The following is a 27,859-nucleotide window of genomic DNA, read 5'->3' as shown; positions in this document are numbered from 1 at the left end:
AAAATCTGCAGCTGGTGTTACGCTATGTTAACAAGCAGCACCTGCCCACTGAGACCTTATTTGCATCCCTGTTCCAGCTGTCTTATCCGTCTACATAAATTATTCTCACGATACAATATCACAGCGTCTAAACTAAACGAAAACATTGGAAAGGTAAAAATTCAAACTTTCAAGTACTATACATGACCTGTTTAACTGTATCACATAAGGAGAGTCAGCCGAGTCAGTCATACTATACAGACAACAGGTCAACAAGTTCCTTCTGTATGTTGCCTATTGTACAGTCTAACATTATCAGACCACTTTTCAAAGAGGTCTCATTAACTGGCTTTTATTAATCTGTCTAATCTTTTCAACGGGTTAAACGAAATCTTCAGAGGAGAAACTATGATCCATACTATGAGTAAGATTGTCAAACAATTGAAAATAGGGGAAAGCAAAAGAAGAGTTAAACGTTGAACGAAGAAGTTTGGATTAGATTGGACATTTCTTCGCCACAATATAAATTATTACGCGATGGTAAACGAGGTAGCATAAACTAACTTCATTGAGATCTAGTCAACTGTACTTATCTTTAATATACAACTCATATTTTTTGTATAGTTGAATGATTATAGTCACCTTCAGTATATCTAGCGTAATTGGAAGTTTGACATTGGTTTTATATAGCGAGTGCTTGACATTGGTTGATTGTAAGTCATCTTTAGTATATACATTACATGAGTACATTGTTTAATTATAGTCACTTTAATTAAGATACTAAAACTCTATAATCCCTTACCACGTCGAGCTAATTCGTTAATTGCTTCTTATAGGCATACAAGATCCTCCAAATAAAAGTTAAAATCTGAATTTATAAATTAATTTGGTAATCATGCCACTCAATCTAATTCATGTCTACTAAAGGTAAGACACTTGATTCTATCTATTATTTAACAGTGAATTTATAGCAATATTTATAATACCTGATATTTTCCAGGACTTTACAATGGCAGTTAAGAGTTAAGAATCATATTGCTAAAGATTGTGTGGTACAGCGTATGTTCTAACTATAAAGTTCAAAGGTCAGTAGCACAGAAGTCATCGACAGTCGTGTACGTCAGACATGTTACGTCACTTCGAATCGACGTTCTGCTATTGTCACACGTATATCTGCGCATTCACGAGCAATTACCCGGGGTGGGGTAATCCCGTTAGGCGACGTACAGCTTCCACGGGGGAGGATCAAAGGACTCGCTATTCCAAGCTGCTGCACTCTTTGGTTGTTTCAGTCGTCGTTACAATGCTACTGGGGCCAGCAAGAAGGGGAATCATCCACGTCTACGTCGTTCCTCGACTTTGTTGGAACTTTGGGCAACTTCCTAATGCACACCTCTGTTCAACCAGCGTCGCTACGCAGCTTCGTACAATTATCGTTACTATTCCGTTTCCGTACCTTCCCCATATTTTTAGCCCTTTATATCTGAATTTCCGGTTTCGTTTTTCTGTCACAAGGGTTAACAAATCTTCTTGATATTGTCTTTGCATCGTCGTTGGAATGTTTTGGATCGAGGTAGATTTGCATAATACATTTTGAATTTCTATGGAATTAGAAAATGAGTGGATTTTTAGATCTTGATGATGTGGCGAAGATTAAAATGGTAAAGAATTCTTACTGGAACTGGACCTATCAGGGATATTTTGGATATTTTGTTCTCACGATTAGTAAAACTATTCAGGTACTTTTATCTCTTAAACTAATTATTGTCGTTTATCGAGACAGAGACATTATTATTATTACATATGCCTATCTACTTTTATTACAACATCTGTATATCAACGTACTCAGATATCTACCATTATCAAGGGCAACGCTAATTTTTTAATAAGTGCTGAAACTAGAAAGGAAACATTTATATCGGAAATTAACTTGGATTCGTGAGTACATTCTTGCTGTAATTGAACCTACCTTTAGGGGCTACATAATTTTCTTAGACATTTCATAAGTACTTCCTGTATACGTGGTTTTTAATTATTTTCAGAGAAACTGACGCGGCACACGCTAAATCTTCTGTACTTATACTGTTAGCAGAGAACGTGGCAGCGCGGTGGAAAAATTCTGCAACGCGACACGAGACGGCAATCGCTTAATTGTGATTAATTGCGGTTTTACCAGGAAAAGATCGCGTTGTAACGCGCGGTCCGATTACCCGGCGCGAGTCGCTCAAGCGATTCGCTTGCTCGCGCAACTTTAAAGAGCCAGTTGCGTGCAATGCTTGTTTCCTTACTTTCACGCATCGTATCGAAACTATAGCCCTCTTGATTTCTCAGCCATTCTACTCGATCGTGCATGCTGATCCTTTTTCACGATAACGGTTAAGACCATCCTCTTCCTACCTCTGACTGACCGCCGCAAATAACTTTATTGCGGCAATTAAAATTATCGCTGTCCCGGCTAAATCATCTGGTATTATAATATTTTTTTCACGATAAGTTTCTTTCTCTTAAATTCTTAGTATATACGTTTATGGAAATGTATTTTCATTATTTTTCCAGATTAACACACGCACAAATGTGCTGTCTCTTTTGGAGTTTACTCTTTTGGAGAAGAACCAATATTCTGTACAAATATTTTCTTTAGGTTTTTAATACTTCCTAATCCTATTCACCTTACACGTTTTTGCTAGGAACCAGATTAGTTCTATAGGTATGTATAAATTGTAGCTTGGTAGCTCTAGTGTTAATTAAACGGTACATGATGTAAATGTAAAAGAATATTGAAATCTCTGCGTACAATAATTATATCCAACTTATAATTCCTCGAACTGCTAAAGTATAACAAAATTTTGTATACATGAATGATTGGCTTTTAAATTATTTTCCAGAAGGCTCTGTAATTATATTATCCTTAATGTTCATGTCAAAGGAAAATATCCCATGAACCGCAATACAATTTATCTACATCATGTTCAAGATGAATACTACGAAAAAGCTTAAGGTAGATTTATTTCATCTATTAGTCTCTAAAATCCCATTAACCACCAAACTATACATAAGAAGATCTTGCATTAAAATTCATACGAATTAAAAGTCCAATATGCCTTTATAAGGTACAATGGAAGGAGGAAAGTTTCGATGCCTATTGCTGCGACATCCGGTTTCCGGGCAAGTGAAATGGCGAATGGAATAATTTAATATAGGGGCGATACAAGGGCCAAAGCGATCGGTCTAATCGTGTCTGAACGAGGTTAAAACACCGGCACCCGCCGCTCTTATTTACGTCCGACAATAAGTCAATTCATCACTCTGCGATTTGGCCTTAAGTGGTATCACTGACTCATACACACAGCCGTCTGGAGCGGTGTGCCTATTTCGGGCATAAATCACTGTTGCCCGTGCGGTGCGTAATAATGAACAAGCGAGCGTAGCACGCGACCCTTTAAACGTGCTGGCTGGAAAACGAGTGGCTCGTAAGGTAGTAGGGATTAGCTTTGGTCCCTATGTGTCCCTGCTTAATCCTGAAAACGTTACGGGCCGCGAAATTCTTCGCCCGTATCAGGTCACGTAAAAATGCAATTTTACGAGTACGTAGGTTTACAAACTAGGGGCCAAGCTATGCAGATAACAATGAAGATAAAGAAATGGATTTTTATTGCTTGATAAATTGGTATAGCTAACGTACAATCAGTGTAGATATCTTAGAAGTATTGTGGTTGATGGAATATTTTTATAACGGTAACTCTAGAATTTGAATTGCGAGGCAAAATTGTTTCTAATAAACGCATGCAGTCGGTGATGCAATTGTGCTAATGCGAAGTGCGTTTGCTCAGAGAAATAGAAGATACCAGGGAAGATATCACTTAGTACCGTGCAATTATTTATGTTTAAGCTTTAATTCATATTAAATTGTTGGTAAGCAAGTAACAAATAAATAATTAATCAGCGAAGAACTTGATTAATGATTAGTTCTGTATGTTAAGGGGCACCATAGGCAGTTAATGAAGGGTAGAATACTCTGGTAATATAAAGATGCACCGAAGAAAATCTATTACGTCTGTTACACCAGTTGATGATTAATATAGAATGCCTATGACTTTTCTATCTAGTCGTCGTAAGTAACTAATTATACAAATTCACCATTACTACTATTCCGACTTATCAATACATGGGATATCTTGTATGATAATATATTACCAGATAATAATATTAGTTGATTAACAAATAACAGGTTGTGCGTTATAAATTTCTATTGCTCGTTTCTATTGCTACCTTGCATTAAATAGGACAATTAGACAGACTTTACTTTACTTATTTTATTATCAAACTTGTTACTATTATGCTGAAACTGAAACGTTGCAGGTCCACGTAAGACCCAAAGTCCTTTAACGAAGGTACGAAGTATAAAAACTATATTGCCGTGGCAATGTCAGGAGTCGCGACATTTTAGTCGAATGGCAGCGGGGGACGCGGATAAACCAGGAAGTACGGGGAACCGACCGGATCCGGCTAAGTTCTGGCACGGATTTCGTTCACAGGCTCGTGGCCCACGGCCACGAAAACCCGGGAGACATGGATCGTGGGCAACAAGTCACCGGGAAACGGCGCGTGACCGCCACATTCACGCTGCCAGATTTACGACAATAAAAATGGGCGCCGCCGAATGGAGGATCGTCCTTTCGCCGGGTAAACAATACCGTTGATAGAATTATGGCTTTGTCGTTCGATTTTCGATGCGACGATCTCCTCGAGCGACTCCCTGTAGCATTGTGTCCTTTTTCCAGTCTGTATCGAGGAATCGATTCGCTTTATCGGGCAACAATTACGACACCGCAACGGCAATCACCATGTTTCAAAGGATGACTTCGATGTAGAAACGATTATCTTGATCAGAGTAATTAGCAGATTGCTTGGGCTCAGGTAGATTTCCCAATATTAAATTTATTGTTTGGGAAAAATTCGATGGTATTAAATGTTTGGTATTAAATACAGTTGTTGCCGGAGTATGGAAAAGGGGAAGAAGATAATGAAAGGATATTTGGAACTGTTCAATGTTCAATTATTTTCATTGTCCATTGTGTAATGGACGACGAGGAATTTGCGGAATATCTTTCCACGGTGAATATTTATGAATTTTAAATAGCTATAGTAGTGCCATGTCAGTTGACATTCCTATTCTCATCAATTAACCTTGTAATACTACATCTGTGTATATGCAATTCTCTTAGTACTGTACTGAGAAGTTCTATATCATAAACACGAGAATAAGTAAAACTAAAGTTTAAATATCCACTTTAAATAGATTCGAATTTATTCTTGAATAGTTATGGGAGCTTCCCGTGTGAGAAAATTATTAGAACATATAAGTAACAAAGACTTACCATTTTTCAACGATAATTAAAGTACGTAGTATACTACGTACTACAATATTCCAAGATTAATAGACTACTAATTTTGCAATCGTGAGATTTCGTATACAGCTAAATAAAACACTGAAGATTTCTTAGAACTTTCTTTTGTTATGTCACCAAACACGCTGTCAATCCATCATTCACTAACGATTCTCACTTCTCTGTTCAATAATTCTCTTGTCGTTCTATCATTTTAAACATGAACTTGGGAAACTTCAAATATACCAGTCACTACATATAAACCTAATGTCGTTCCAGAAACCTCGTGTCACATTTGGATTCGATACATCGATGGCCAATGTGCTTGAAGAAGGGTTGCTGCAAGGATACAAGGATATAAGAATGGCTGGATCGGCACCGGCCGTGTCTCAGCCACAATATTATTCTTTCAGCCGATACAACGTTTGGATGGAATGGGAATGACGAAAGAAACGTTGGTAACATATTGGAGGGGTCGCGGGATACGTCCAAGTCGCTCGTATTATGCCTTCTCGCCAGTACATACACGGCCACGTGCCTATGCGTGACACGTTTACGCTTGGCTGGCCGCATTTCCACTCTCTCCCTCCGTATCGGTCCGTATTCATCTCCGATTTCTTGTTGGGGTGCGCGCCGATTGCGTTTCCACTTTAACCGTGCGTCGTTCAACGTCTATCAACGGGTACACGAGCTGCATGCTACTTAAATCCGCACGAATCCAGCTGTCTGATGAACGTGTTCAATGTGATAGCTTTTTTATTTGCAAACATTGATATTTTGTATGGCGTTGAGTAGGGTATTTAAGAAGAGAATATGTTGTATCGTGTTTCTTCGATCTAAAGAGTATTTAAGAAGGGAAATATTTGTTTGGTATTAGACGACAGATCGTTTATGTAAAGTTTAGAGTTTTGTTGTTTTAGCAAACGATGAGGAGATTAAGAGATTCTTAATTTATTCAAGGTATTCATACAATGACATTGTACGCGATTGAACAAAATTCTTAGAAGCTACTTTAATAGGGAATCGTTTAATTTTTACTTTTTATTCCGTCTTTTTATTATCTCACTTTTGTATAACTTATCGCATCATTTTGTATAACTTTCGTCGACGAAGTATTATCAGTTGTAACATTTATTAACGCTATTCAAAACACGTAGCATACAAACCTATAAATCTCGTTTGTAATATAACAGTTTATAAGTTGTAAACCTATTTAACTTTTTTATAGGAATAGGTAAATCCTTTTAAAGTAACCGTTATCAAATATGTTTTAACGATAGTCACGATAATAAGTGTATACGTTTAACAGGGGGAATGATTATTATGCGATGTCCGGAATCAGGTTCGCGCAAAGAGAGACGTTTGAACCTAGGGATCGGTATGGTTGAGGCCGTGTGAACGCGTTCGTGTCGGCATTAATTGAACTTTGCTCGATAAGCATTACGAGCTGCTATCGGAGACGGGATTTCATGCAAAAGAAAATCTTTCGGCGCGTTAAGATCATCCGGTGAGACAAGAATCCTTTTTCTTCGAGTGTGTTCATTCGGTCGGTTGTCGCGTTCACGCTATGCGATAATTAGGAAACGATTAATTTCGCTCCGCGTAACACGTCGTTACAAATGGGATTTGATACAACCAACAGTTTATCTGATGAACAAAAACATATTACCCTGAGCACGAACGACGTAATGCGGTAAAGAAAATACGTAGTTAACAGCGCCAGTGAAACGATAAAAGCTGTTGTTCTTCAAGGTATAAAAATTTGGCTGCGATCGAGTCTCGTTCACGTCTCTAAACGCATAATCATATTGCGTAATTTGTTTAGGGCCTTCGAACCGAGACTGAAATTTGTTTGTTCCAAATTTCAGATTTTGCAGATTGGACGATTTTAACGAAGTACTTTACATCAGTATTTATGTATCAGTGGATTCTTGAGGATGCTTGCTAAAATACTGGCGAGATGTTGGACTATTTCTTTGCAGAAGATACATCTGTCATTAGGTATAGAAGAATCTTCTTGTCTTGATGATTCTATTACATCTTCCGTGATTTTTCCAATTTGCTATTAACGTACATATTCCTTGCAATATTCATCATTATCCCTCCATATACCTCGTTATCTCAAGGCTTGAACTGCGATGTTTTAGAAGCTTTTATCCGCTCAGGAACAGTTTATATTCACAAAAGTAATTATTCTTCAAACGTGTCTCTCAATACTTGATCCTAAAGTTTCAACATGTTCTATTCTCTACGATCCTCCAAGTTTACTTTCTCAGATTACACATGTTTATTATCATTGCAGGTACTTCGGATTTCCAGAGTCTATCCTGCAACATTCTGCGACCTTTCATCCATCCAAGAGGAATCTACATCCGCAAAAAGCAGGCGATCATTATTCTTCAAGCACCTTCACATATCTGGTTTCCCAAGTTTCACCATGTTCGTCTTCCATGATAATGCTACAACTGCCAATGAAAAAACCATGAAACACGCGAATCTATGAAATTTCAATGAAAAATTACAAACTGGTAGTTCTAGTATCGAAACGTTCTACGCAACAAACCAATCTACCAACCTTCCCACCCAACTACCTTCCACAAAAGACTAACTCTTCCAGGCGAATCAACGTATGGACAAACGTTACAACCATAAACATCCAAACGAAGTCTCACCGTTGTTTGCTTACCTTTCACCTCCATCTACTCTTTCAACCAGAGGCCTGATTTCAATTCACCGTTGAATCACGGTAACCTGACGTTCGATTGCACTTTTTCAAACGCCCATTACCCCGGAGATCCGGCGTGGAGGGTGGCCAGGTCGTTACCTATGGGTGTCGAGGTGGTATGATAGTCACGGCATACGTGATCAGGCGCGTGAGCGAACTGCCAAGGCACGCGTCGCCGTGCCGGAGTACGTAATTATCATAGGGAAGTTAGGGTTGCCTTCGGATACACATACACATATACACATGTGTAAATACATATGTATACGTATGTGTGCACAGATGTAGGAATATATGTACACGTGGGAGAGAGGTCGAGGGTTGGTCGACTTGGGTCAGCAAGTCACGCGAGGCACGCTCGTGGCGGACGTGGAAACAGGGAGGAGTACTTTTATTGTTCTACCAGTTGTCTTAGAGTCGCTTTTCCTGGCCACTGGGCAGACCGGTTGAGAACGGAGGTCGATATCTATGCCTGGACGAACCTTTTACCCCCGTGCATGCCTGTTCCTTTCGTGGAACATGTCTGACCTTTCGTGTGACTTCTCGATCGCCAATTTTTTGAGTACTTTCAAACTGCCGTACAGATGTGGAGAACTGGATGAAGATTTCGGATCGAAGAGCGAGGCGGAAGATTTTTAATTTTGAAGATAACGCGGAGAATTTCCTTCTGGAAAATTTGTCAGGTGCTATAGAGATGATTTAAAAGTCAATTATTCTTGTTGTTGGATCGTAGTAGAAATTAGTAAAACGATAATGATCGATAGTAATAAGATTCTAAATCTAAAGTGGATTTCCTTTTTTAGGGAATTTTTGTGCGATGTCGAAAAGTAAGCGTAAAAGATAAATGTTGGAGCTGATAATATTGCAAAGCAACACAGCACCTAGTAGGTATATTCACCTATAGTTATGCAACAGAGTCGCCGGTTTCTTCTGAAGAAATCGCGTGAACAAAATGCGCCGTGGAGCTTCCTTCCATCGATAAGAAGTATACAAGCGTAATCCACCATAAGTTTCGGCGAACACGCGATCAACGTTAATGACTGTGCTCGAATTACCACGGGGAACGTATATAAGTATCTGGAATATTCGTTTATGGCCTAGTGAACCTATCGTTGGACAGTTTATCACTAGACCGCGGATTTTTGATGCATGTGTGCGAAATTTAAGTATGCAAAAATACACAGAACGTATATAAAATATTCAAAGTAGAGCATTTGTTTTAATGTTTAATAAGTATGACGAATCTCTATTTAAATTCTATTTTTCTAATTTTTTAATTTCTCTAAAAATCTACAAAGATATAAATTTGTATAAAAATCTGCAGTCTATTCATCACCATCCACGACCTCGAAGAAATGGAAAGAAGATACCGAAGAAGATATCGTCGTATCGTTGGGAACGCATTCTAAATTATTTTCGACAGAAAGGAATATTATTAGAAGAAGAGCAAATTAATTTGGTCTGTGAGAGGTGTGCGGACGAAAGGGTAGCTTGTAATTTCAATTTGACGCGAGAGCCACAAAGTGGCCCGGGGCCAACACGCGTCGTCGCGTAATTTCATGAGGTTCCTGCTGACGATGGTTTCGTTCCCTTTCGCGTTGCCCCGTGATGTGTAAACCGAGTCAAAGGAAGTTGGCCACGATCAGAACGATGTTGACGATTTGCGAGCTTGCTGGAGACGTTGATGCGTGAAATGATAAAAGGCGAGGTGTAGAGATTGAGTAAGCTAGGCTTTTGTAGTGTAATAACAGAAGGTGCTCGGTCACCGGTTCGAGAGAAATCTTAGCTAACTCAGAGTTTGCTGACTTTTACAATAAACAATGAATGTTATAGGACTTCTAGAATTTTAGTATCTCTTGTGTTTCCAGTTGAAAGTAAGGAATGCGTCGTTTTTTTACTAACGTGTTTGATAAAATTAGTGATAAGTATTTGTAATTGATTTTTGTATCAATTTGTCATACATTTTTCTACTTTACTTTATTTTTTAATGATAGTATCACTCGTTCCATTTTCAGATATCAAGATACATTTGAAGTTTATTTGGAGGAAATTTCTATCTATACTTTTTCTATCCAAATCTGTAAGATATCAATCAAACTGAAGACAACCATAATAAGAGAAAAGTATTAATTTGTAATCATAGAGTCGTATGCTTAAAGAATTCAGAAGGTAATTTAAATTAAAAATGACCAAAGTTTCCGAAAAATTATCTATATCTATAGTACCGTGTTCTTCGTTCTCCAGTTTTGGTTTGAAAAAGCTATCACTGCGTGTACGATCCGCACGTGCGAACGAGACCATCAATTCCCTCTTTGACAACTGATCCATGGTGATTGCAATCTAACGAGGCGTCGAAACCACAAGCCGTTTACATCAAACCACCCCAAGCTAAACCTCTGAACTCCGCGAAATGATTGTGTCACTACGTATTCCATCGAATTGGCCAATGTACCAAATTAATGTGCAATCTTTCTGGTTCGTACAAACATCCATTCTTACAGTTATTATCTCTACAATGATTTACCTCATAATTTTGTTACTAACGAACACTGCTTTTATACGTTAAAATCTTTCCTACCAGATTTTTCAGAATTCACATTCGCTTCTTCAAACCATAAAGAAACAGGTAACTGTCCTTCGCTTCGTTATTTCCTATCAAGCAAACCTACCTTCGTACATCTTTATTTTCCCATAAAGTCATCCGAAACCGACATTCACCTTCTCAAACCAGACAAAAACGTCGAACAAAGAACATCCTACTATTCCTGAACTCCGCTTCACGTTTCATTTAAACCAAATCCAATTTACCTACCAAATTACGTTTTCCAGATCACAATTCCTCCATACTTTCCAATATGCAAATCTACGTAGAACTCTATATCCTTTTCTTTCAGCCATAAAATCTTCCAAAACCAACTTCCCACTCCGAAAACTCAAGATAAAATACCATCCTCCAATTCCTCCCTCTCTTCTTCGCCAAACCTCTGAATAGCGGAGAGTCAAAGCGTTAATTCGCTCTTTGCCAGCTGATCCATGGCGTTGTAACCTGGCCGGGCGTCCAGAAGCCGTTTATAACAAGCTGCCCGCGGGCAGGGCTCTCTGATCTCCGCGAGATGATTGTGCCAGCGCAGTCCACAGGGTGGGGCCTGGCTGTTCGGTGTTGCCGCGCGGCCAAGCGTCTCTACACAGCCCCCGGGGCTTGTTCTCTCTCTCTCTCTCTCTCTCTCTCTCGACGACAAAGGGGCCGCGGTTCAACGCGCCACAAAGCGCCGGGACGCCCACTCACACCCCATCCTCACGTACACCTACACGCACACATAATTCTCACATATACAAAGGCACATACAATCTAGTCTCATACATAGACATATCAAAGATATACACACATAGGCATGCGTGCACCCGTACACACACAGAGGTATACATGCGTGCATCCACATATGCATAGGTACACTCACACAGATATATGTATAAATACTTGTATTCTATATATGCATATATATTATACACTCTCACGCGTATATGTGTGCATACGTATGTGTATATAGAGAAATATATATGTATGTAACTGGACTGAGGATATTTATGCAAATTGGTATTTTTATGAACACAACTAAAAGAGCAGAGATCTGGGCAGAGATTTGTTTCATCTAGCAGATGTTAGAACAGATAACTGTTCTATTCCATAAGCGCATAAAAATCCGCAGTACATATGCGAATATACTGTGTTCCATGTATTACGCTCTTATACAGATACGTGTATATGTATGGGGAGAGAGTCGTAGATTCGAATACAAAGGCAAGGGAAGAAGGTAGGAGTCGCGACGCGTGAACTTGCACCCAGAGGCGCCTCCGACCACCCTTTGGCCGGGCTGTATGTAGCGAATCGAGAACGGGGAGAAGGAAAATCTGGAGGTGGAGAAGGGAGAAGGAGGAACTGGAATCCTAGCACCCGTGGCCGATAAGATGGCAACGAGGATCGATTCGTAGAGACGACTTCTCTCTGGCGGTTTCAGTTACGAAGCTTTTTGTGGTGGAGTTATTGGGGTTTGTTGGGTTCTTCCTGGAATTTGTGCATAGATTTTGTACTTTAACTGTTAGCCACATCTGTCTGTTTTTTCTTCTTCACTGACTTTTCTATTTCAAAATTACTTCTTCTTTGGGAAGAGCACGAAGACGAAAAGGGGGAATTTTTCTCCAAAAAATCGCGAATCGATTAAGATTAGAAACGATCAAAGAAATGTTTAGCCTGTCTAAGATCTGTTAGCAAAAATCGATAGATCATCTACATTCTGTCTTTTATGCGGTGTTCTAGAGAAAGCCATTTCGACAAATCGGCGAACTACAATTTCAAGAAACACCGTCACGTACACAGCAACAGGAACGTTCTACAACCTATGAACCTCAAGTCGAAACGATTATTCCTACCACGAACCACTCCAAACGTCCGAAAGTACAAACCTCCGATCATAACAATAGAACGTCAAATTACTATGAACTAGGAATAACGAAAGAAACTTACCCTGTCCAGGAGCTGGCGACGTGGCGTGGCTCCAGCCTCCTTTGTACGAGCTGCTGGCATCTGTAACGTGAAAGAGAAAAGAAGCTCGCATAAATACGAATCACAGAATCCTCAAAATAAATCTTTCAACACGCAAACATCACAATTTCAATGAAAATAACAGTTTACAACACAATGTTGAAAGAAAAGCAGCACATCGATCGAGCTATAAAATGCAACCCAGGCACGTGTTACATTCGCTTCGCGATCCCTCACGAGAGATTACACAATTTTCTTTTTCTCTGTTTTTTAGGTCAAGTTATTAGAAGACGTATACCGTCTGCAATTGCAAGGTAATCAGTTCTGTGAATCGCTTGGTGGCCGTAAAGTATATCTGATCGCCGGTTTCCAGCGAGTTTCGTTGAAAAACAATTCCTTAAGAAAATCTTTACGACCCCTTAACGATACACCGCCTTCTTCCAAGTCCGTGTACCTTGGAAAATACGATCCACCGGCCTCGACGATCGATTAAAATCACTTTTCGCGTGGCGAGAGGACGGTGCTTCCGAAGTTTGCATTCCGATCGTCGAAAAGATCGAGGCTGAACAGTTTCTTCGATTATCGTTAAAATGGCTCAAAATTACCGAGTAACATTTGTTATAATATTCTGTCCATTGCCATCTTCTTGCATCTGTGGTCCAACGTCGCGTCATACTGTGACTGACTGGTCTATATATTTTTCAACAAATTAAAATAATAAAATACCTCTTCTAATTCTTAGATATCAAATTTCTACATTACATTTAGTTTATCGCGATATTCCGCAAACAGCTATATGTGTTACATAAATGAAATTTATATTTTCGCTAACAAAATATATTTATATATTTATATATTATTTTTATATATATTTATATATTTGCTAACAACATGCAACACTATTTTAAACAAATACAAATAAAATAGAACAATCACACTCTGATGTGATATTGGATGATATTGGACCATAAATACAAGGAGATGAGCAGAAGAATTTTGATAAGAAATGGTACCGATTGTATAAGAATGAATTTATAAGAATACCACATAGCGGTATCCAAATATTAATGCGAATCACTGTACCGTTTTTTATTATATTTCCCAAATACTGAAATACTGTACCTATATTCTATATATGTATACCTATCTAAAATCTGCTATATTTATCCGAACACCTATATTTATCTAAGATATTTATGTTAACACTGCTGTCACGGTGGTGATCGAAACGCGTGCACGGTATTGGTTTCAGGGACATCGCGATCATCCCTTAGGAACCTTCGGTCGATTCTTCCGGCGGTGTTTCGAGCGCCGCCGGTCTGTTTGCAGACAGATATATTTTCATTTGGCAGTTATTGGCACGAGGGTGGCTCCCATGTGTATACACACGCGGTACGGTACGTCATGCTCGCAGAAAGTCCGTCTTTCTGTGCAAACAGAAGGCCTAGGTGTACGAAACGAGTCAACCTTTCGTCTTTACTATCCCCTTCATTTGATCTGGAGACCATGCTCCATTAATAGGGCCTCGGATTTCACGTTCACGAAAACGTCAGGGACTATTCATGCGTTGATGTACCGCTTCAGCCTGAGAATCATCTACTCTCTTCCAATTACCTGCTCTCTTCTCTGGCTTTTCTAGTTACATCTATTCGCATTAGAGGGGAGAGTTTCTCTTTCTTAAAGGATCGTCGCCACATTTTTAAGTAAGTTAATGGTGAAATTATTTGCAGATTGTTGTATTCGCCAAACTTCGTTTATGATACATTTTCTATTCACTAAAATACTAGCAAATTCTATTATAAAGTTAGCGAAGAGTAAAAGAAGGAGCCTCGAGTGGTTCAAGTAAGATGACCTGTTTTTCTTATCTTATGTGTTTAGATACTTTTATATATAAATAAATATAGAAATAGTAAGTATAAATAGTAAGTATAATAGTAAGTATAAATAAATATAGAAATAAGTACTTTATAGTGAAACTATAATCTTATCGTAAAATACTCGTATTTACTATTACCTTTGTTATTTGTTACACAAGGTTGTGACATAGTATTGATAAAAATAATCTTTTTGTAGGAAAGACTAGAATCAACTTGTCTTATTCGCCACGAAGAACTTTATCGTCCAAAGTCTGTGAATCTCTTTATTAAGGAACTGAAAGGTGTTTCTAAATCAACCTCTTCAACATCAAACACGAAAGAGAGAACAGAGAGTACCGTTGGAAAAATCAACTTATTCTTTTTTGTTATTTCGATACATTCACTTGTCGTAAGGTTCCATGCACACCATACAGCGTCAAACGAAACCATAGTGTCACGTGGTCGCACATGGATCATCGCTGGATCTAGATCATCCTTATCGATCCTTTTACATCTCGATCGAAAAGAATTTATAACGTTTTAAAAAAGTGTTTAACGTAAACTTGGGCCAAGAAATCTATTAATAAGTATATTTATAAGACTTTCTTTTAGCGTTACGAAGTACGCAGATAATCTCGCAATAACGAAGTATCAATGACTATAACAAAAGAATCTCTGAACTAAAAATAAGGTGCACTAGGAAGAAACGCTACAATTTTATAACAAACAATATTTGATCGAAACGATGAATAAACGTAACAGGTATGACTTTCAGAACTGAAAATACAAAAATATTTTTAAAATGTCAGAAGACATTGAATTGAATAGATTGCTCGACCAGATCGTATCAGGTCGATTAATTTCAAACTAAATTAATATTTCGATCGATTGTAAACTACAGTTCTTACACGGTTTACAGAATCAGCTGCCAATGGATCAACATCACCAGATTAATGGAGCGCATGGAGGCCCAAACCAAAGTCAGCCTCGCATAAAATAAAGAACCGCGCAAAGCTCAACGTGTTTCACATACGCAAATCGACGAACGTACCGGCGAACAGCATGGATAGATTGGTGAACGCCGTGGTGCGTGGGAGTTCCGCGGCGGTGGTCCCGCTGCTCTTAAGGTCCAGCATCGCGCGGCGTTGGCCCGTGTACCAGCAACCGCTGGATACGCTGGCCTACACGGGATATCTACACCCCCCTGTAGTGTCTCGAAATCACGGCACTACGAACGTCCAAACCGCTGGTAACCTCGTCGCCAACCAATCAAAACGTCTTCTCATAATCAAACAAATATACCTCTCGATGAAGTCAAGAGAATCCAACTGAACCAAATGACCGAAACCTACTTCGAACTTGTTCGAACGGAACTTCTGGAAGAGTGTAAACTTATCGACTAGATGTTACGAAGTTTACACGGCGATGTCTACCTTCTCGATATCGATATTAATAATAAAAATCACGACACAAAGGAGGATCACGAAGAACGAATTCGATCGTTCGAATCTACGATACGAGTTGGTTGTCTGCGCGATAAGGGCGCCGATCATCTTGGCGACCCGCTCTGAGTGACACTGGCGGTCGAGAAACGTTTCTAGGGGCAGTGACGATAATCGTGCAACCTTGTCTCCGCCCATGAGTTTGGTTTTCGTTGAACGAGGCAAGAGAACGGCCACCAGGGGTTGGCTCGTTGATGTGGCAAGGTAGGCGGGGTTTATGCTTGGACTTACACCCTCGAACCAAGGGGCGGATGAACGCCTGCGCTCTGTATAGGGTGAGAACCCTGTATACAGAGCGTGCGAGGGGTTAAAGAAGATGAGAAAGCGAGAGAGTAAAAGAGTGCTGAGAACGAAGAGAGACGAAGAGAAGAGAAGAGGGGTGTGTCTATGTGTGTGTGTGGAGATGTGGAAATGTGTGTATGAAGAGGAAGAGCGACGGTACCAGGTTGCTAGGTGGCCGGGCACGAACGTACCGGACCTCCTGCACTTACCGACCGGCGTTGTCGACGACGTAGTTTGCCCCGGTAACGACGTGCCACCGGTTCCCTTCCGGAACAAACCCTCTGTGGTAACGGTGCCCGTTTAGAGAGAGAATGGTCAGGGAATTTTGGCAGTAATGGGCCAAGGTGTTTCCATTATTCTTCGCTTCGGACGTTTTCTATGCTTCTGTCTTTTTACACCTTTACGACCTTTACGCGGTTCGCAGCTTTCCTTAATTTTTGTTTGTTTGCTTAGGTGGTTAGCGTTGTTCGTTTGATTTTGTCCTTTTTTCCTTTTTTCGTATCTTGGAATTTCTTAGAACATCACAGGCTGATTCTTTGCAAGAGGCGGACGAGGAAGATATCTGACAACTTTTAAGCGAACGAATCCTTGAGGTTTCTTTTCCTTCCTTTTGTTTCTTGCTCTCGACAAGAAGGATTAGAGGAATTGCCTGGCAAGATCGGGACAAAGCGTTTCCATTATTTTTCAACCTGCGTGTTTTCTACGCTTTTGTCTCTCTATGATCTTTGTGTGTTCTAAAACTTTTTTTTTATTCTTTGTTTTTCTTTGTCTTGTACAATTTCTTGGACAGAGAAAGCAGGGGCAGTCGAGGACTTTATTTCTTTTGCTTGGTTCAATTTGATAAGAAAGATTGGAGATATTTCCTTCTCCTTTCGTCTCCTAAAAAGTTTCTAACAAACTTCCTTTTAAACCGAAAACAACGTGGAAAACTGGTTCTTGTTGATCAACGAATTTTCCACGGTTGTAAATGCGAAACATTCGAATTACGTGGTGAATATACAATAGCGAATGCGGGCGAGTGCAAGCTGTTTCGAGCGTGTTACATCGTAAACTTTCTTTGTCAGCATTATAATTGCGGATAAATAATCAATTAATTAAGACAGCCTCATGTTTTCGCGGTGCAAAGCAGATTTTATGGAAATCACCGTGGATGTTATAACCACCCCTATGGGGTGGTGGTGGCCAGAGGCAAAGGGAGTAATTGCAATGGAATGCAAATTGCGTTAATAACGGGGTCATCGCGTAATTTTCATCGCGATCGTTGCCCGCCGTACCCGACGGTATAATTATTATAATTTCCCGGTGAAAATATCGGCCCGTTAAACGATACCCATTGACAAGGGAAATCTGCGGCGAGCATCGATCGACCGGCCAATGTGGCGAATTAAAAGCTGATTTCTACGATCTCTATCTCTGCTTTCGATATCGTTCGTTCATTGTACAACATGCAAAACAACTGTAACGTTTCGACATTTCTTGCATCGAGTTTTGATTATACAAATCTCTGCGAAGTGCTATTCAAATAATATTGAGAATTTTCGGTGTTGGTACATTAGAGGTGTTTCACCATATACAACGCTCACTACGCACATTGCATACACGATACACGCAAGTGACAAGTCTAGTTTAATATTTTCAGTTCTCTGAAAGTTTCTCGTCGACTGTCGGAAAGACTCTTCTCTTCCAAAACTGCTCTAGCCTCTTGCCTTAAAATGGCTAAAACATAGCAATGTAACGATGCAGAGTTCATACCGAAAGAAAAATTTAAGATACTTTTGCTGATGCTTTCATCTTCATTGTACTTTATATTCATTTGACATTTTGTAGAAACTGTTGAAAAAATGACTAAGTTTTTCGGTAAATATTCATTTTAGCTACAAAATTTATACGGCAAAAAATATCCCAATAGGACTACACCCAGCGCAAAGATGTTTTGCAAAATAGACCAACGATGGCACAGAACACAATGGGAAATATTCACGCAAAAAGGCAAAATTTAAAGAGGAGAGTCAGCCTCTGTCTACGAGAAGAAGGAAGACGTATTGAACATCTATTATAATTTGTTGTATTTGTTTGTGGACACTCGCGGTGCGTGTGTAAATCTTTTGTGAACATTGACAATACGCTTTTTTATTTATGAATCATGGAGACAAAGGATTAGAGGGAATATTAATCCTCTATGTTCTATATTCTATGTTATATATGATATATTCTTATGGATTTCCATGAGTAAGCGGGTTTAATGCTCAATCTACCATTTTTTTTTTTTTTTGCAGAAAAAGCTTGTACAAGGTAAGCTGTGGCCCATGTGTCGTTCGAGGTTTGAGCATCACTGTGCGCGCCGTTGCTTAGGCTGACCTCCTTTCGTTCATGTAAAGAGGTTTGCTCGCGTGCAGGGATATTTTGGTCAAATTTTAATTGTCAGTAATTGAAAAACAAAGCCGAAAATGCAATTTTTTTTATTCTTGATTTTCGACTTATTTCGACCTCAAAGATCATCCCTTAAATTTCCTGACATCTGCAGCCGGACACCCTGTATATAACGAGAAAAATGATATGGGATAAGATTATTTGAGTCAGCTCAGTTTTAAGCATAATTCAATCATAATCTTTGCACAGAATAATCATATTAGTTTTATATTGTGACACGCTAATATAAGAATAAAAGAGTTACTTGAATCAAGTAAGAATTTCAGATAAAGAAATATAGGAATTTCATAATCATTTTCAGATTATGAAGATTATCTTTTGAACTGTGCGATAGGTAGCTTGAATTTGCAGAATGCAAACCTTGACTAATGCGAAGATGTTACTTCGATATGACGCATCCTTCCAAGTATCCAGCGAATTTGAAAGTATTTCGGCTATTGGTCGAATCTTGAAATACGCTTCGAACAGTGAGACTCGTGTGAAACTACTTGGCGATCCGATGAAAATGTATGTTACGTGAACTTAAAATCCAAGCAACTTGATTTTGAGAACTGATCATGGTTTTACACAAAAGAACGAGAAAGTTATGCAAATTTACACACTGCCGTTTTGTACTTACAAATTGTATAATTTTCAATGTACACACATATATTTTCAGTAACATGCCAATTCTCGAACCGAGTTCTCCTTTTATTTTATTTTCATCTATTTCTTTCGTTCTGTGCTATTCTTTAAAAAAGTACTTTATCAAAGTAAAATGGGGACCGATTAAAAAGCCATCAAGACGATCGATTTCGAGGCAGGGCTTTTCGCGGAATATCGTGAAACGAGGGGGTGAAAGGACGATGAAGTTGAAAGTGGTCAGGGTGCGTGCGTGGCCACATCGATGGTTCTCGTTTGCCTGCTTATGTCCGTGATTCACGCCAGCAGGATATCCCGTGTAACCGGAGGTCGAGTCGAAGAATATCAGTTCTGATCGTGCTTGTTACACGACCAGTCGATTCATGACTCAATACCAGAATCATCGTTCTCTATCTTGCAATATCATAAATTATTCGAACCTGCTTTTCATGTATTTTTGCCTGCTATTACGAACTAACAATTCCCCCATTTTTTATTTTAATCAACTAACAGTAAACCAAAGTAATAAATCAATCTGGTAGATACAGCATCAAGTATAAAATATTCATATGTAAAATGTAAAAAATATGGAGCGGCCGATAATTCTTAGGCGAAACAACTATCGACCATCTCGTTCGCCTTTTTCCTACAAATATTTCCTTTCAGCTTCGCCTTTCTTTCTACGTTCCAAAGATACAAATGTATTATGCTACGCTACTATTATATAACATAATATTTAAAATACTCTGATTCTAAAAGTATAATGTACCTCATGGTATTACAAAAATTGTCAAATTTTCAAATACGACAGTACTTAAAAACTTTTCTTCCATGTGCCATTTTTATCAGCGGTGACCTAAACATACGATTTAATTATGATCGATTCAGCAGAGTTAATGGTAGAAGTTTGCTGGTCAGATAATACTAAGTCACTGGTTCAGATTTTAGATAAGCTTGGAATTTATCTGGAACGGAAAATCAGAGAGTTTCCTGGTAATTTTAGTTTCCTAATCTTTTATCAGACCCTTTTCTTTTTCTCTAGAATTTCGTATAAGGGTTGTATAACGGGGCTCCCTAAACTGATGCGATCGACGAACGTCGAAGGCTGAAAGTGGCTGTGGCGGCAGCATCGACAGCTCCCATTAAAGTGTTTATAACCGTGGTTCACGCTATCAGGACACCCTACCTTTCATCGCGATGAAATATCTTCTAGGTGAAGAGTTTTCGTAAAGAAGTTTCGTACAGAGAATTCGTAAAGAATTTCGAATTTTTCAAATAATTTCCTCCTTACCTTAATTATCATTGACGAACTTAAACAGTTATTAATAAATTTTCCATTTCTTTTACAAGCTCAAGTCTTCTGCGTCGTCCTTTTTTCATCCTTGATAAATTTTCAATTATTTTTTAATTACTGAAAACAATTTACCAATTATTTTAATATTCTTGCGATTTTTATCGATTACGTTATTATAAATATTAAATTATACATATACCTAATACAGTAGCAAAATAATCTAGTCATTTTCACATACTTGCTACAAGCGCCGTTCGCTGCTTCCTGTTCTAACGAAAAAACAAAAAACTGAATACTCATTTCCACCTCAACGCCCTTTCTTCATCCAAACTACCCCATGGAAGGGTGCCGCCGTTCGACGTCCGTCGAAGCCTGAAAAGTGGCCAGCGTAGCCACTACGCTATAGTTACAGCTCCCATTAACCATTTACAGTCGTGATTCATTGTAAACAAGGCGGGAGAGATCACTATAGAGGAGTCTGCCAGTGTTGGAATGCCTGTTTCACGTATTTTGTACATAATTAGACAGACTGCATGACATTTGGAGAAAAAGTTAAGGCAAAGAACGAAACCTTAGAATTGACTCGCAAAAATAATTCTTTTACTATACATTATTTCTTCTTCCTTTTTTCTTCATATTTCTTTTTAAAGAGAAGTTTGAATTTTGATTTTATTATACAATAATGTGTGAAAATTTCCAAGCTCTGTTTTACTTATAAAGATACCCAGACAGAAGAAACAATTTTATTAAATATTAAAAAATAGACTGCGGATTTATATGCAATTTCGTACCTTTACAAACACAGCTAAAGAAACGAAACCTACGCAGAAGAAATTTGCTTTATAAAGTTAAAATATCGCAAATAACACTCCGCTTCGAATATTTCTTCATAGTTCTTTGTATATTCTATATGATTTGTGGATTTCCTTACTTCCAAATTCATTAGAACCGCATAAAAATCCATGGTGCAATTATGAAATTTAGATGTCCGCCTTAAATTTCGTTTCAACGTTGGATGCTCCACCTAATCTCAACCTATGAAAATATTACATACTCGATGGAAAACGGCTCAATCGAAGGCACAAAACGGTACCAATGGATTCAAAATCCATTTCTCTTCGCTCTCTCCCTATACATGTACGGTAATAAATCGTGAACCCTACGAAGCCTAAAATCGACTCCCATAGCAGAAGGTCCACGTCGACATCCGACGTCCGTGGACCGAGACGGAGGAACGCGTTGTGCAACGTGTGCGAACGTGGAAGGGGGATGGTCGTCGCGGATACCCTTCGACCCCGGCACGCGGACACTCGAGAGCGATCGCGCGTTAAATGCGCCACTGGCCGCACGCGGTCGCGTGGCGCGCGCGTGCCCTTCTTCTAGGGGTTCGTCGTTCCAAAGGATGCCTCAAATGAACTGAGGAAACGCATGCGGCCGCGTGTGTACGCGCATATCAGTCTTCGGGCATTTTATTCGAACGAAATATTTTTATTTATTCTTTATATTTTTACGTATTTTGTAGTTTTATATTTTTATCGTATCTTTGTGTATTTATTACGCAACGAGATTCGACACATTCGGCTTAGGTTCGGGTTAGTGTCCTATGAACGTTTTAATCAGTTAACCGTTTTTGGCGAGTATACACGTCACGAAGAAATGGCAATGTGTCGTCTTATGACGAGTATATTCGTCACGATGAAATGGCAATATTTCGTCTTATGACGAGTATAGTCGTCATATAAAAAAAAGAACAATGAAACTATCATATCATTGCAACTTAATTCTATATTATAACAGCCATATATATTCCGCGTTTGACGAGTATACTCGTCATCGCTTACTTTTTCCGATACATTCTAGCTGCACATTGTTCAGAGAGGTCGCAACAGTTAACTGGTTAAAGATACCTGGAATATTCGCACAAACGTCTTAACTCATAATCCGTAGCATTGGGCCATTGGGAACAATAACGATTTTTTTAGATTACCTAATATTAGAATTTTTAATATAGCTGAATATTATAGCAGGGCGAAGAACGTAATAGATAAAATAGAATGAAATAGCCAAAATTTTAGCGATCTAACATAAATTATTATAGTCGTCCGAAGAATATTATTCCGCAGGTAGAACTCCGTTTATTTGAACTCCACTTTTAGAACGAAATTTTAGTGAATGCTCGATTAGCTAAACTTTTGTTCATTCGATTCGTTTATTCGAATATAAGCTTCTATTATGTGAATTATTCGTCCTCCGGCAAATTCGCATAGGGTTTTACCGTATCGTATTTCCAATGCAATATTCTTTCGATTGATATTTTGTGATATCGAGATTTCGCGGTTGCAGAGGTATCGAAGTCGGAAGGAAAGAGTCAAGGGAGAAACGTTGGCGTGTCTGGCGTCCATTGACCACCCTATGGTACGTCGTCTGAGTTGAATTTGAATAATGAATATATTAGCACGTTCAGCCTGTCGTATGATTTTGATACAAATCCTTGAGAGGCAGAGTTATGGCAGACATATGGTGAGTCATTTATGACGAACTGACCGGATATGTTTCTTATATTTAGAAGTGGTGGCAAGTGCCACGTTGCAAATATTACGTCCAGTCATAAATTATTACTATGAAGAGGAACATTATTACATATTTTTCTCTTTTTTCATCCTTTCTCGTTTTCTTTTCTCTCTTTCTCTCGTTTTCTTATTGCCTGCCTTACTTCCATTTTCACCGTACATCTTCTTTTCCAATCCCTTATCCGCTTCTCCAAATTTCTTTAAAAAAGAGCTTCTTAAAAAATTCTTACATTCTTTTTCACCTCTTTTTCTCAGTTTCTCTCTTTCCAAATACATATTTAAAAATTACAGAAGTTAGATTTTTCAAAAATTATTGCTACCGCGTCTAGTCGTCCTCGTTCACTAAATTCCAGAGTTCCTTAAAATCTTCCATCCCCCCTCACCCAAGGAACCTTCTCGAATACTTCCAAACTCCTTCAACTACCCCATTCACCAATCCTACCACTATTGCCCACCCCTCTCTCCATCCCAATTGCCTCGATCAAGCTAACAAAAGTGGATGCCAAGCGAATCCTTCGAGTACCACATCATCCTGTCTCAATCAGTTCGAACTGTTCAGGGTCACTTGGAGAACGTTACTACTATCCAACATCGAGGGTAACAGAGTCAGAGGGAAGAAAATAGAGCGAGAAAGAGCAGGAAGGGTAACAGAAGCGACCGCGTGCCGCGATTTCCCCGCGTGCATTATCTTGAGATACCAAAGCGGCGTTACCAAAGCGGCTACTTCGGCGTGGTATCGGCGCTAGGGCGACGAGTATCATTGTGCCGCATGAAACATGACAGGGTCTGGGCTATTGTACGCGGGACGCGTAGGCTACGAGCCAGGGAACGGAACGACGAGGGAGCCAGTTACCCCCGCTATGTTTCCGTCCGTACAGAACCCAGCCATTCGCCACCCCTTACCACCCCCTTTTTGCTCTTCTCTCTCTCTCTCTCTTTCTCGCTTTGGACCTACGTAACACGATAAGAAGCGTGTCAGTTTTGTTGCGTTTGCGGATTGGACGGAGGGAAAACGTTCGTCCAGGACGTTTAAGCGTCAGATCAGATATATGTTCCCGAGACTGCGAGCAGATAATTCCTTGTATTCAATTTGTACAACGCGGCGAATGTAACGCAAAGGATAACCACGAATCGAACAGCCTGATCGAGAGTTGTTTGATAAGAGGCTAGGAAATTGGGTTTTAGGGTTAGTCGTAATAGTCTTCCAAGGTACTGTGCGCCGCCCTTTTACTCGCTTCGTTGTGACAAGCTTTTGCAGAGCGTGTTTTACGGGCGAGGTTTCATCGACGAGTAATTAAAAGAGCAAACGTTGATCCGTGAAAGTTTGGTTAAACGACGATCATTGTTACGTTCTATGAATAAACGTTCATATTCAGAATCTTCGATACTAGATTAGCGTTAGATTAATATTAGATTAGATTAGTTATTTGGAACGAACAGATGAAATTCGTCAGAGATTTTTTGCTTGAATTTATCGTAGATGGTATCTGATTTATTCGTGCAAAAATACATCGATTGTCGTAGAACGAACGTTTTCTTGCAATTTTCTTTTCTGCAAGAGCAACTTCGAATTTTTGCGACGGGTAAACATTTCGTTGAATTCACTTTGTCAGATTCCGAAGGGACGCAGTCCGAATTTATGAAGCCTTTTGCAGAGTATCTTTGCATAGGATTTTAAAGTCCCACGCATCCGTAGGCGCGCTCTTCTTGGCATGTTTACCGACCTGCACCCGGCATCCACACAAAGCCGAACGTTCGAGTTTACAAACACCCCTGTAACGATCTCGATACACCCTTAACATCTGTAAATTAGCCGATTTATCTTTTATTTGAATATATTCTATAATTATACGTCTTACGTTAATGGTAATATCTTGTGTACTTTGACATTTGAAATTTTAAGTTGCAACTTCTTGGCGGGGAGTTTTGGACGTTGAAGATTTATTCAAGTATAGAGATTTGAAAATTCAAATTCAACCCTTTCAAAAAGAAAAAGCTATACATTTTGTATATTATCCGTCAAATCAATTTTTTAGGATATCTGTAACTTCGATATAGCATCATCCACGAACGAAATTAGTGTGACAAAGGAAAACCACAGAACGATACGATACCGTCACTTTAAACTTTTCCAAAATCTTCAACATTCCTATACGCAGTTTTAATGTAGAACGTTGAGTATAAAATAAATTTAGAAAAAGTCATAGAAAAGCACACTGTACCGTCACAATACGTCACTATTATCGTATGTGTACGTTACCTATGTATTATCGTCACAATACGTCACTATTCTGAAATTTCTCCAAAATTTTCTACACGTAATTCTAATATAATAAAAATTCTTATCTGTAACTGTGACATATAAAATCAGCTACAAAATTGATTTAAAAAGAAGGGTGAGATATCATTGTCTCAAAAGTATTCCAAAATTATTGTACAATTTCATTCATCAGGAAAATATTTGAAGCAGTCCATTGACAAAATAAAAATCTATGTAACAGAGACACTCAGATAAAATCATTCCTATACAAAATGTAAGGATATAGAATAAACAGGATAGATATAAATATAAAAAATAAATATAAATATAAAGATATCGAAACCGAGTTACAAAGTCAATTTAAAAAGAAGGTCGAGATACCATCGTTTTGAAAATATTCCAAAATTGTTGTACAATTTCAGTCATCAAGAAAACATTTGAAGCAGTCCAACGACGCGATAAGAACCTATGTAACAAAGACATTCACGCGATACAACGACCGTATACACCAAGCAAAGAGCAAAAAAGAAGAACAGAAAGGAAGAAAGAAAAACGAGGTTTCCTCCGGGACGATCAGGATTCCGCGCTCGGATTCGGTCGGATTGTCGGAGACGCGTGGAGAGCGCTATCCATGAAGAGGTCGTAGGGGCGCGGTTGTAGAAGCAAAGGCTATTAATTACGTCACGGAAGAACGCAGACGTTGGTTCAAACAAAGGCCCTCGCTTTCCACCTCCTCTGTCCCCGCCAACCTCCTCACCGCTGTTACTCCAATGTCGAACTTACCAATGCGAACATTGCGCGTCGTTCGTGCACGCTTCGTATATCCAGAGCCTAATTACCACGGATTTGCATATCTCCAGTCGCGCTGGACCGAGCAACTTCGTGCTTTTGTCCCTGCCAACAGGATTTCCGGTTGCATCCGCTCCGTTGCTGCCCCCGGAAACCACGGCTAAAGAGACACCGTTCCGATAACATCGAGCTCCTGTTCGAATTTTCAAATTCTTCCTCGTTAAAAAGAAAAATGAAAAATGTAAATGGAAAGAAGAAAGAAGAAAATTAAAATAAAAGGGCGAAGCGTACCACGAGACAGGACGTTCCATTCTGTGGCATTGGCGAACGAGAAAGAGAGAGAAAGAAGGAGAGAGAGGAAGAAAAGTGGAAAAGGTACGTTGCACGCTGCAACGAGAATAAATGAATAGCGAAGAAGGAAACGTGGATGCTTTGGTGTGTGCATTGGTCGTTGAGAAGAGCGAAAGGAGTTGCTTTAAAAATACACGAAGACAATTGGATATCCTGTTTCGGGTTTGGTCTGGTTTGTGGTGAAAGAGATTGGAAACAAAATTAGAAATTAGTTAATTAAGTGGAACGATGCGTACTAAGATCGTAAAGTCAATGGTTTAGTTTTGTTGTCATTTTTCTGAGTATCTGTTACAGAGAAATGTTACATATCTGGTGTAATTGTTGCTTGTATTTAAGAAGTCATTGCGTTTATTATATCTCGCTGTGGTCCTTGAATTTTCATATCTCAACTTCATTTTCGTTTAAACGGACGTAAAGATTTTTAATGATTAGAGGAATTCGATCGACGTGAGAATGATCTAGAAACAACCCTAAGTGAAGGATGCGAGGGGAACGAAGGTTGAAGAGGAAACTTAAAGAAACTGAGTATGTGCGTAGTGACAAGAAGAGAGGTAGGGGTGCAGGTATACAAAGGAAAAACATAACAAGAAGAAGACCGAATATACAAGGTGTTATCTGCGCAACAATTGAAAAAGATAATCAAGGTAACGTAATGTAAAAATAGATGCAACAGCGAGCAAGAAAAAGACCGAAGGTATGGCGATAGGAAGGAGAAGAAGGGAGAGATAGGCAGATGGAAAGGAGAACGGAAGAACGATTTTCGCTAAGAAAACAGTTATACATATACGGAAAGAAAAACACCTAAAACTCTGATAAGCGAGAGGTACATAAACGAAGAGAACGATTAAAACAGCGAACCAGGCGAAATACGTAGAAAGGAGAGAAGAGAGAAAGGATGGAAGGGGGTGAATGAAAAGACGATAGGAGAGCGGAGAACCGAGAGAGCAGAGGCATCCGCGCGCTCATTTCCGTTTCAGAGCCGTCGAGGGGGATGAAAAGGGGGATGCGCTAACTCGCGAGATATTAATTCCGTGTTAGCGCTAGGAGGGTTGCAGGGGCGAAAACTACGTGCTGAGGGGGTGGCCAGCCCTCCAGCGTCTCTCATCCTCCACCACCGTCCTTCTCTCGTCCTCTTCCATCCTCGCACACCATCCTCGTTCACCCATCCACCCACCTAACCGCCTCCTCTGTCCCCTGTTTCACCCTTCTACCCCTCTGTGGACGTACCGTCAGCTTCCACAGGCTGCCACCCCTGCGATTCCGGCGCAACCCCCAC

At 39.4% G+C, this 27,859-nt stretch overlaps 1 protein-coding gene and 1 long non-coding RNA gene across 4 annotated transcripts in view; one reads left to right on the top strand and one right to left on the bottom strand.

The window, feature by feature from the left end:
- The window catches only part of LOC100644136 (transcriptional regulator ERG homolog), a 70,742-nt gene that overhangs the window by 14,101 nt on the left and 28,782 nt on the right, over positions 1 to 27,859 (bottom strand). For all 3 annotated transcript variants that reach the window (XM_048407739.1, XM_003396837.4, XM_048407740.1), the window contains exon 3: positions 12,611 to 12,670. In XM_048407739.1, the coding sequence (XP_048263696.1) occupies positions 12,611 to 12,670 (60 nt within the window). The remainder of the gene's footprint in view (positions 1 to 12,610; positions 12,671 to 27,859) is intronic.
- LOC110119417 lies at positions 1,310 to 12,600 on the top strand. The gene is made up of 15 exons (XR_007224816.1): positions 1,310 to 1,552; positions 1,612 to 1,718; positions 1,829 to 1,917; positions 2,022 to 2,446; positions 2,536 to 2,686; positions 2,865 to 2,977; positions 3,090 to 3,891; positions 3,960 to 4,090; positions 4,339 to 4,662; positions 4,761 to 4,896; positions 4,969 to 5,094; positions 5,646 to 7,367; positions 7,669 to 8,771; positions 8,892 to 12,135; positions 12,404 to 12,600. It is a non-coding gene; the product is annotated as an uncharacterized LOC110119417 (long non-coding RNA).

The sequence above is a fragment of the Bombus terrestris genome, chromosome 7 (assembly GCF_910591885.1).
Source record: "Bombus terrestris chromosome 7, iyBomTerr1.2, whole genome shotgun sequence".
In the NCBI taxonomy this organism is placed as follows: Eukaryota; Metazoa; Arthropoda; class Insecta; order Hymenoptera; family Apidae; genus Bombus; species Bombus terrestris.
This window is presented reverse-complemented; position numbering and strand designations above follow the sequence as displayed.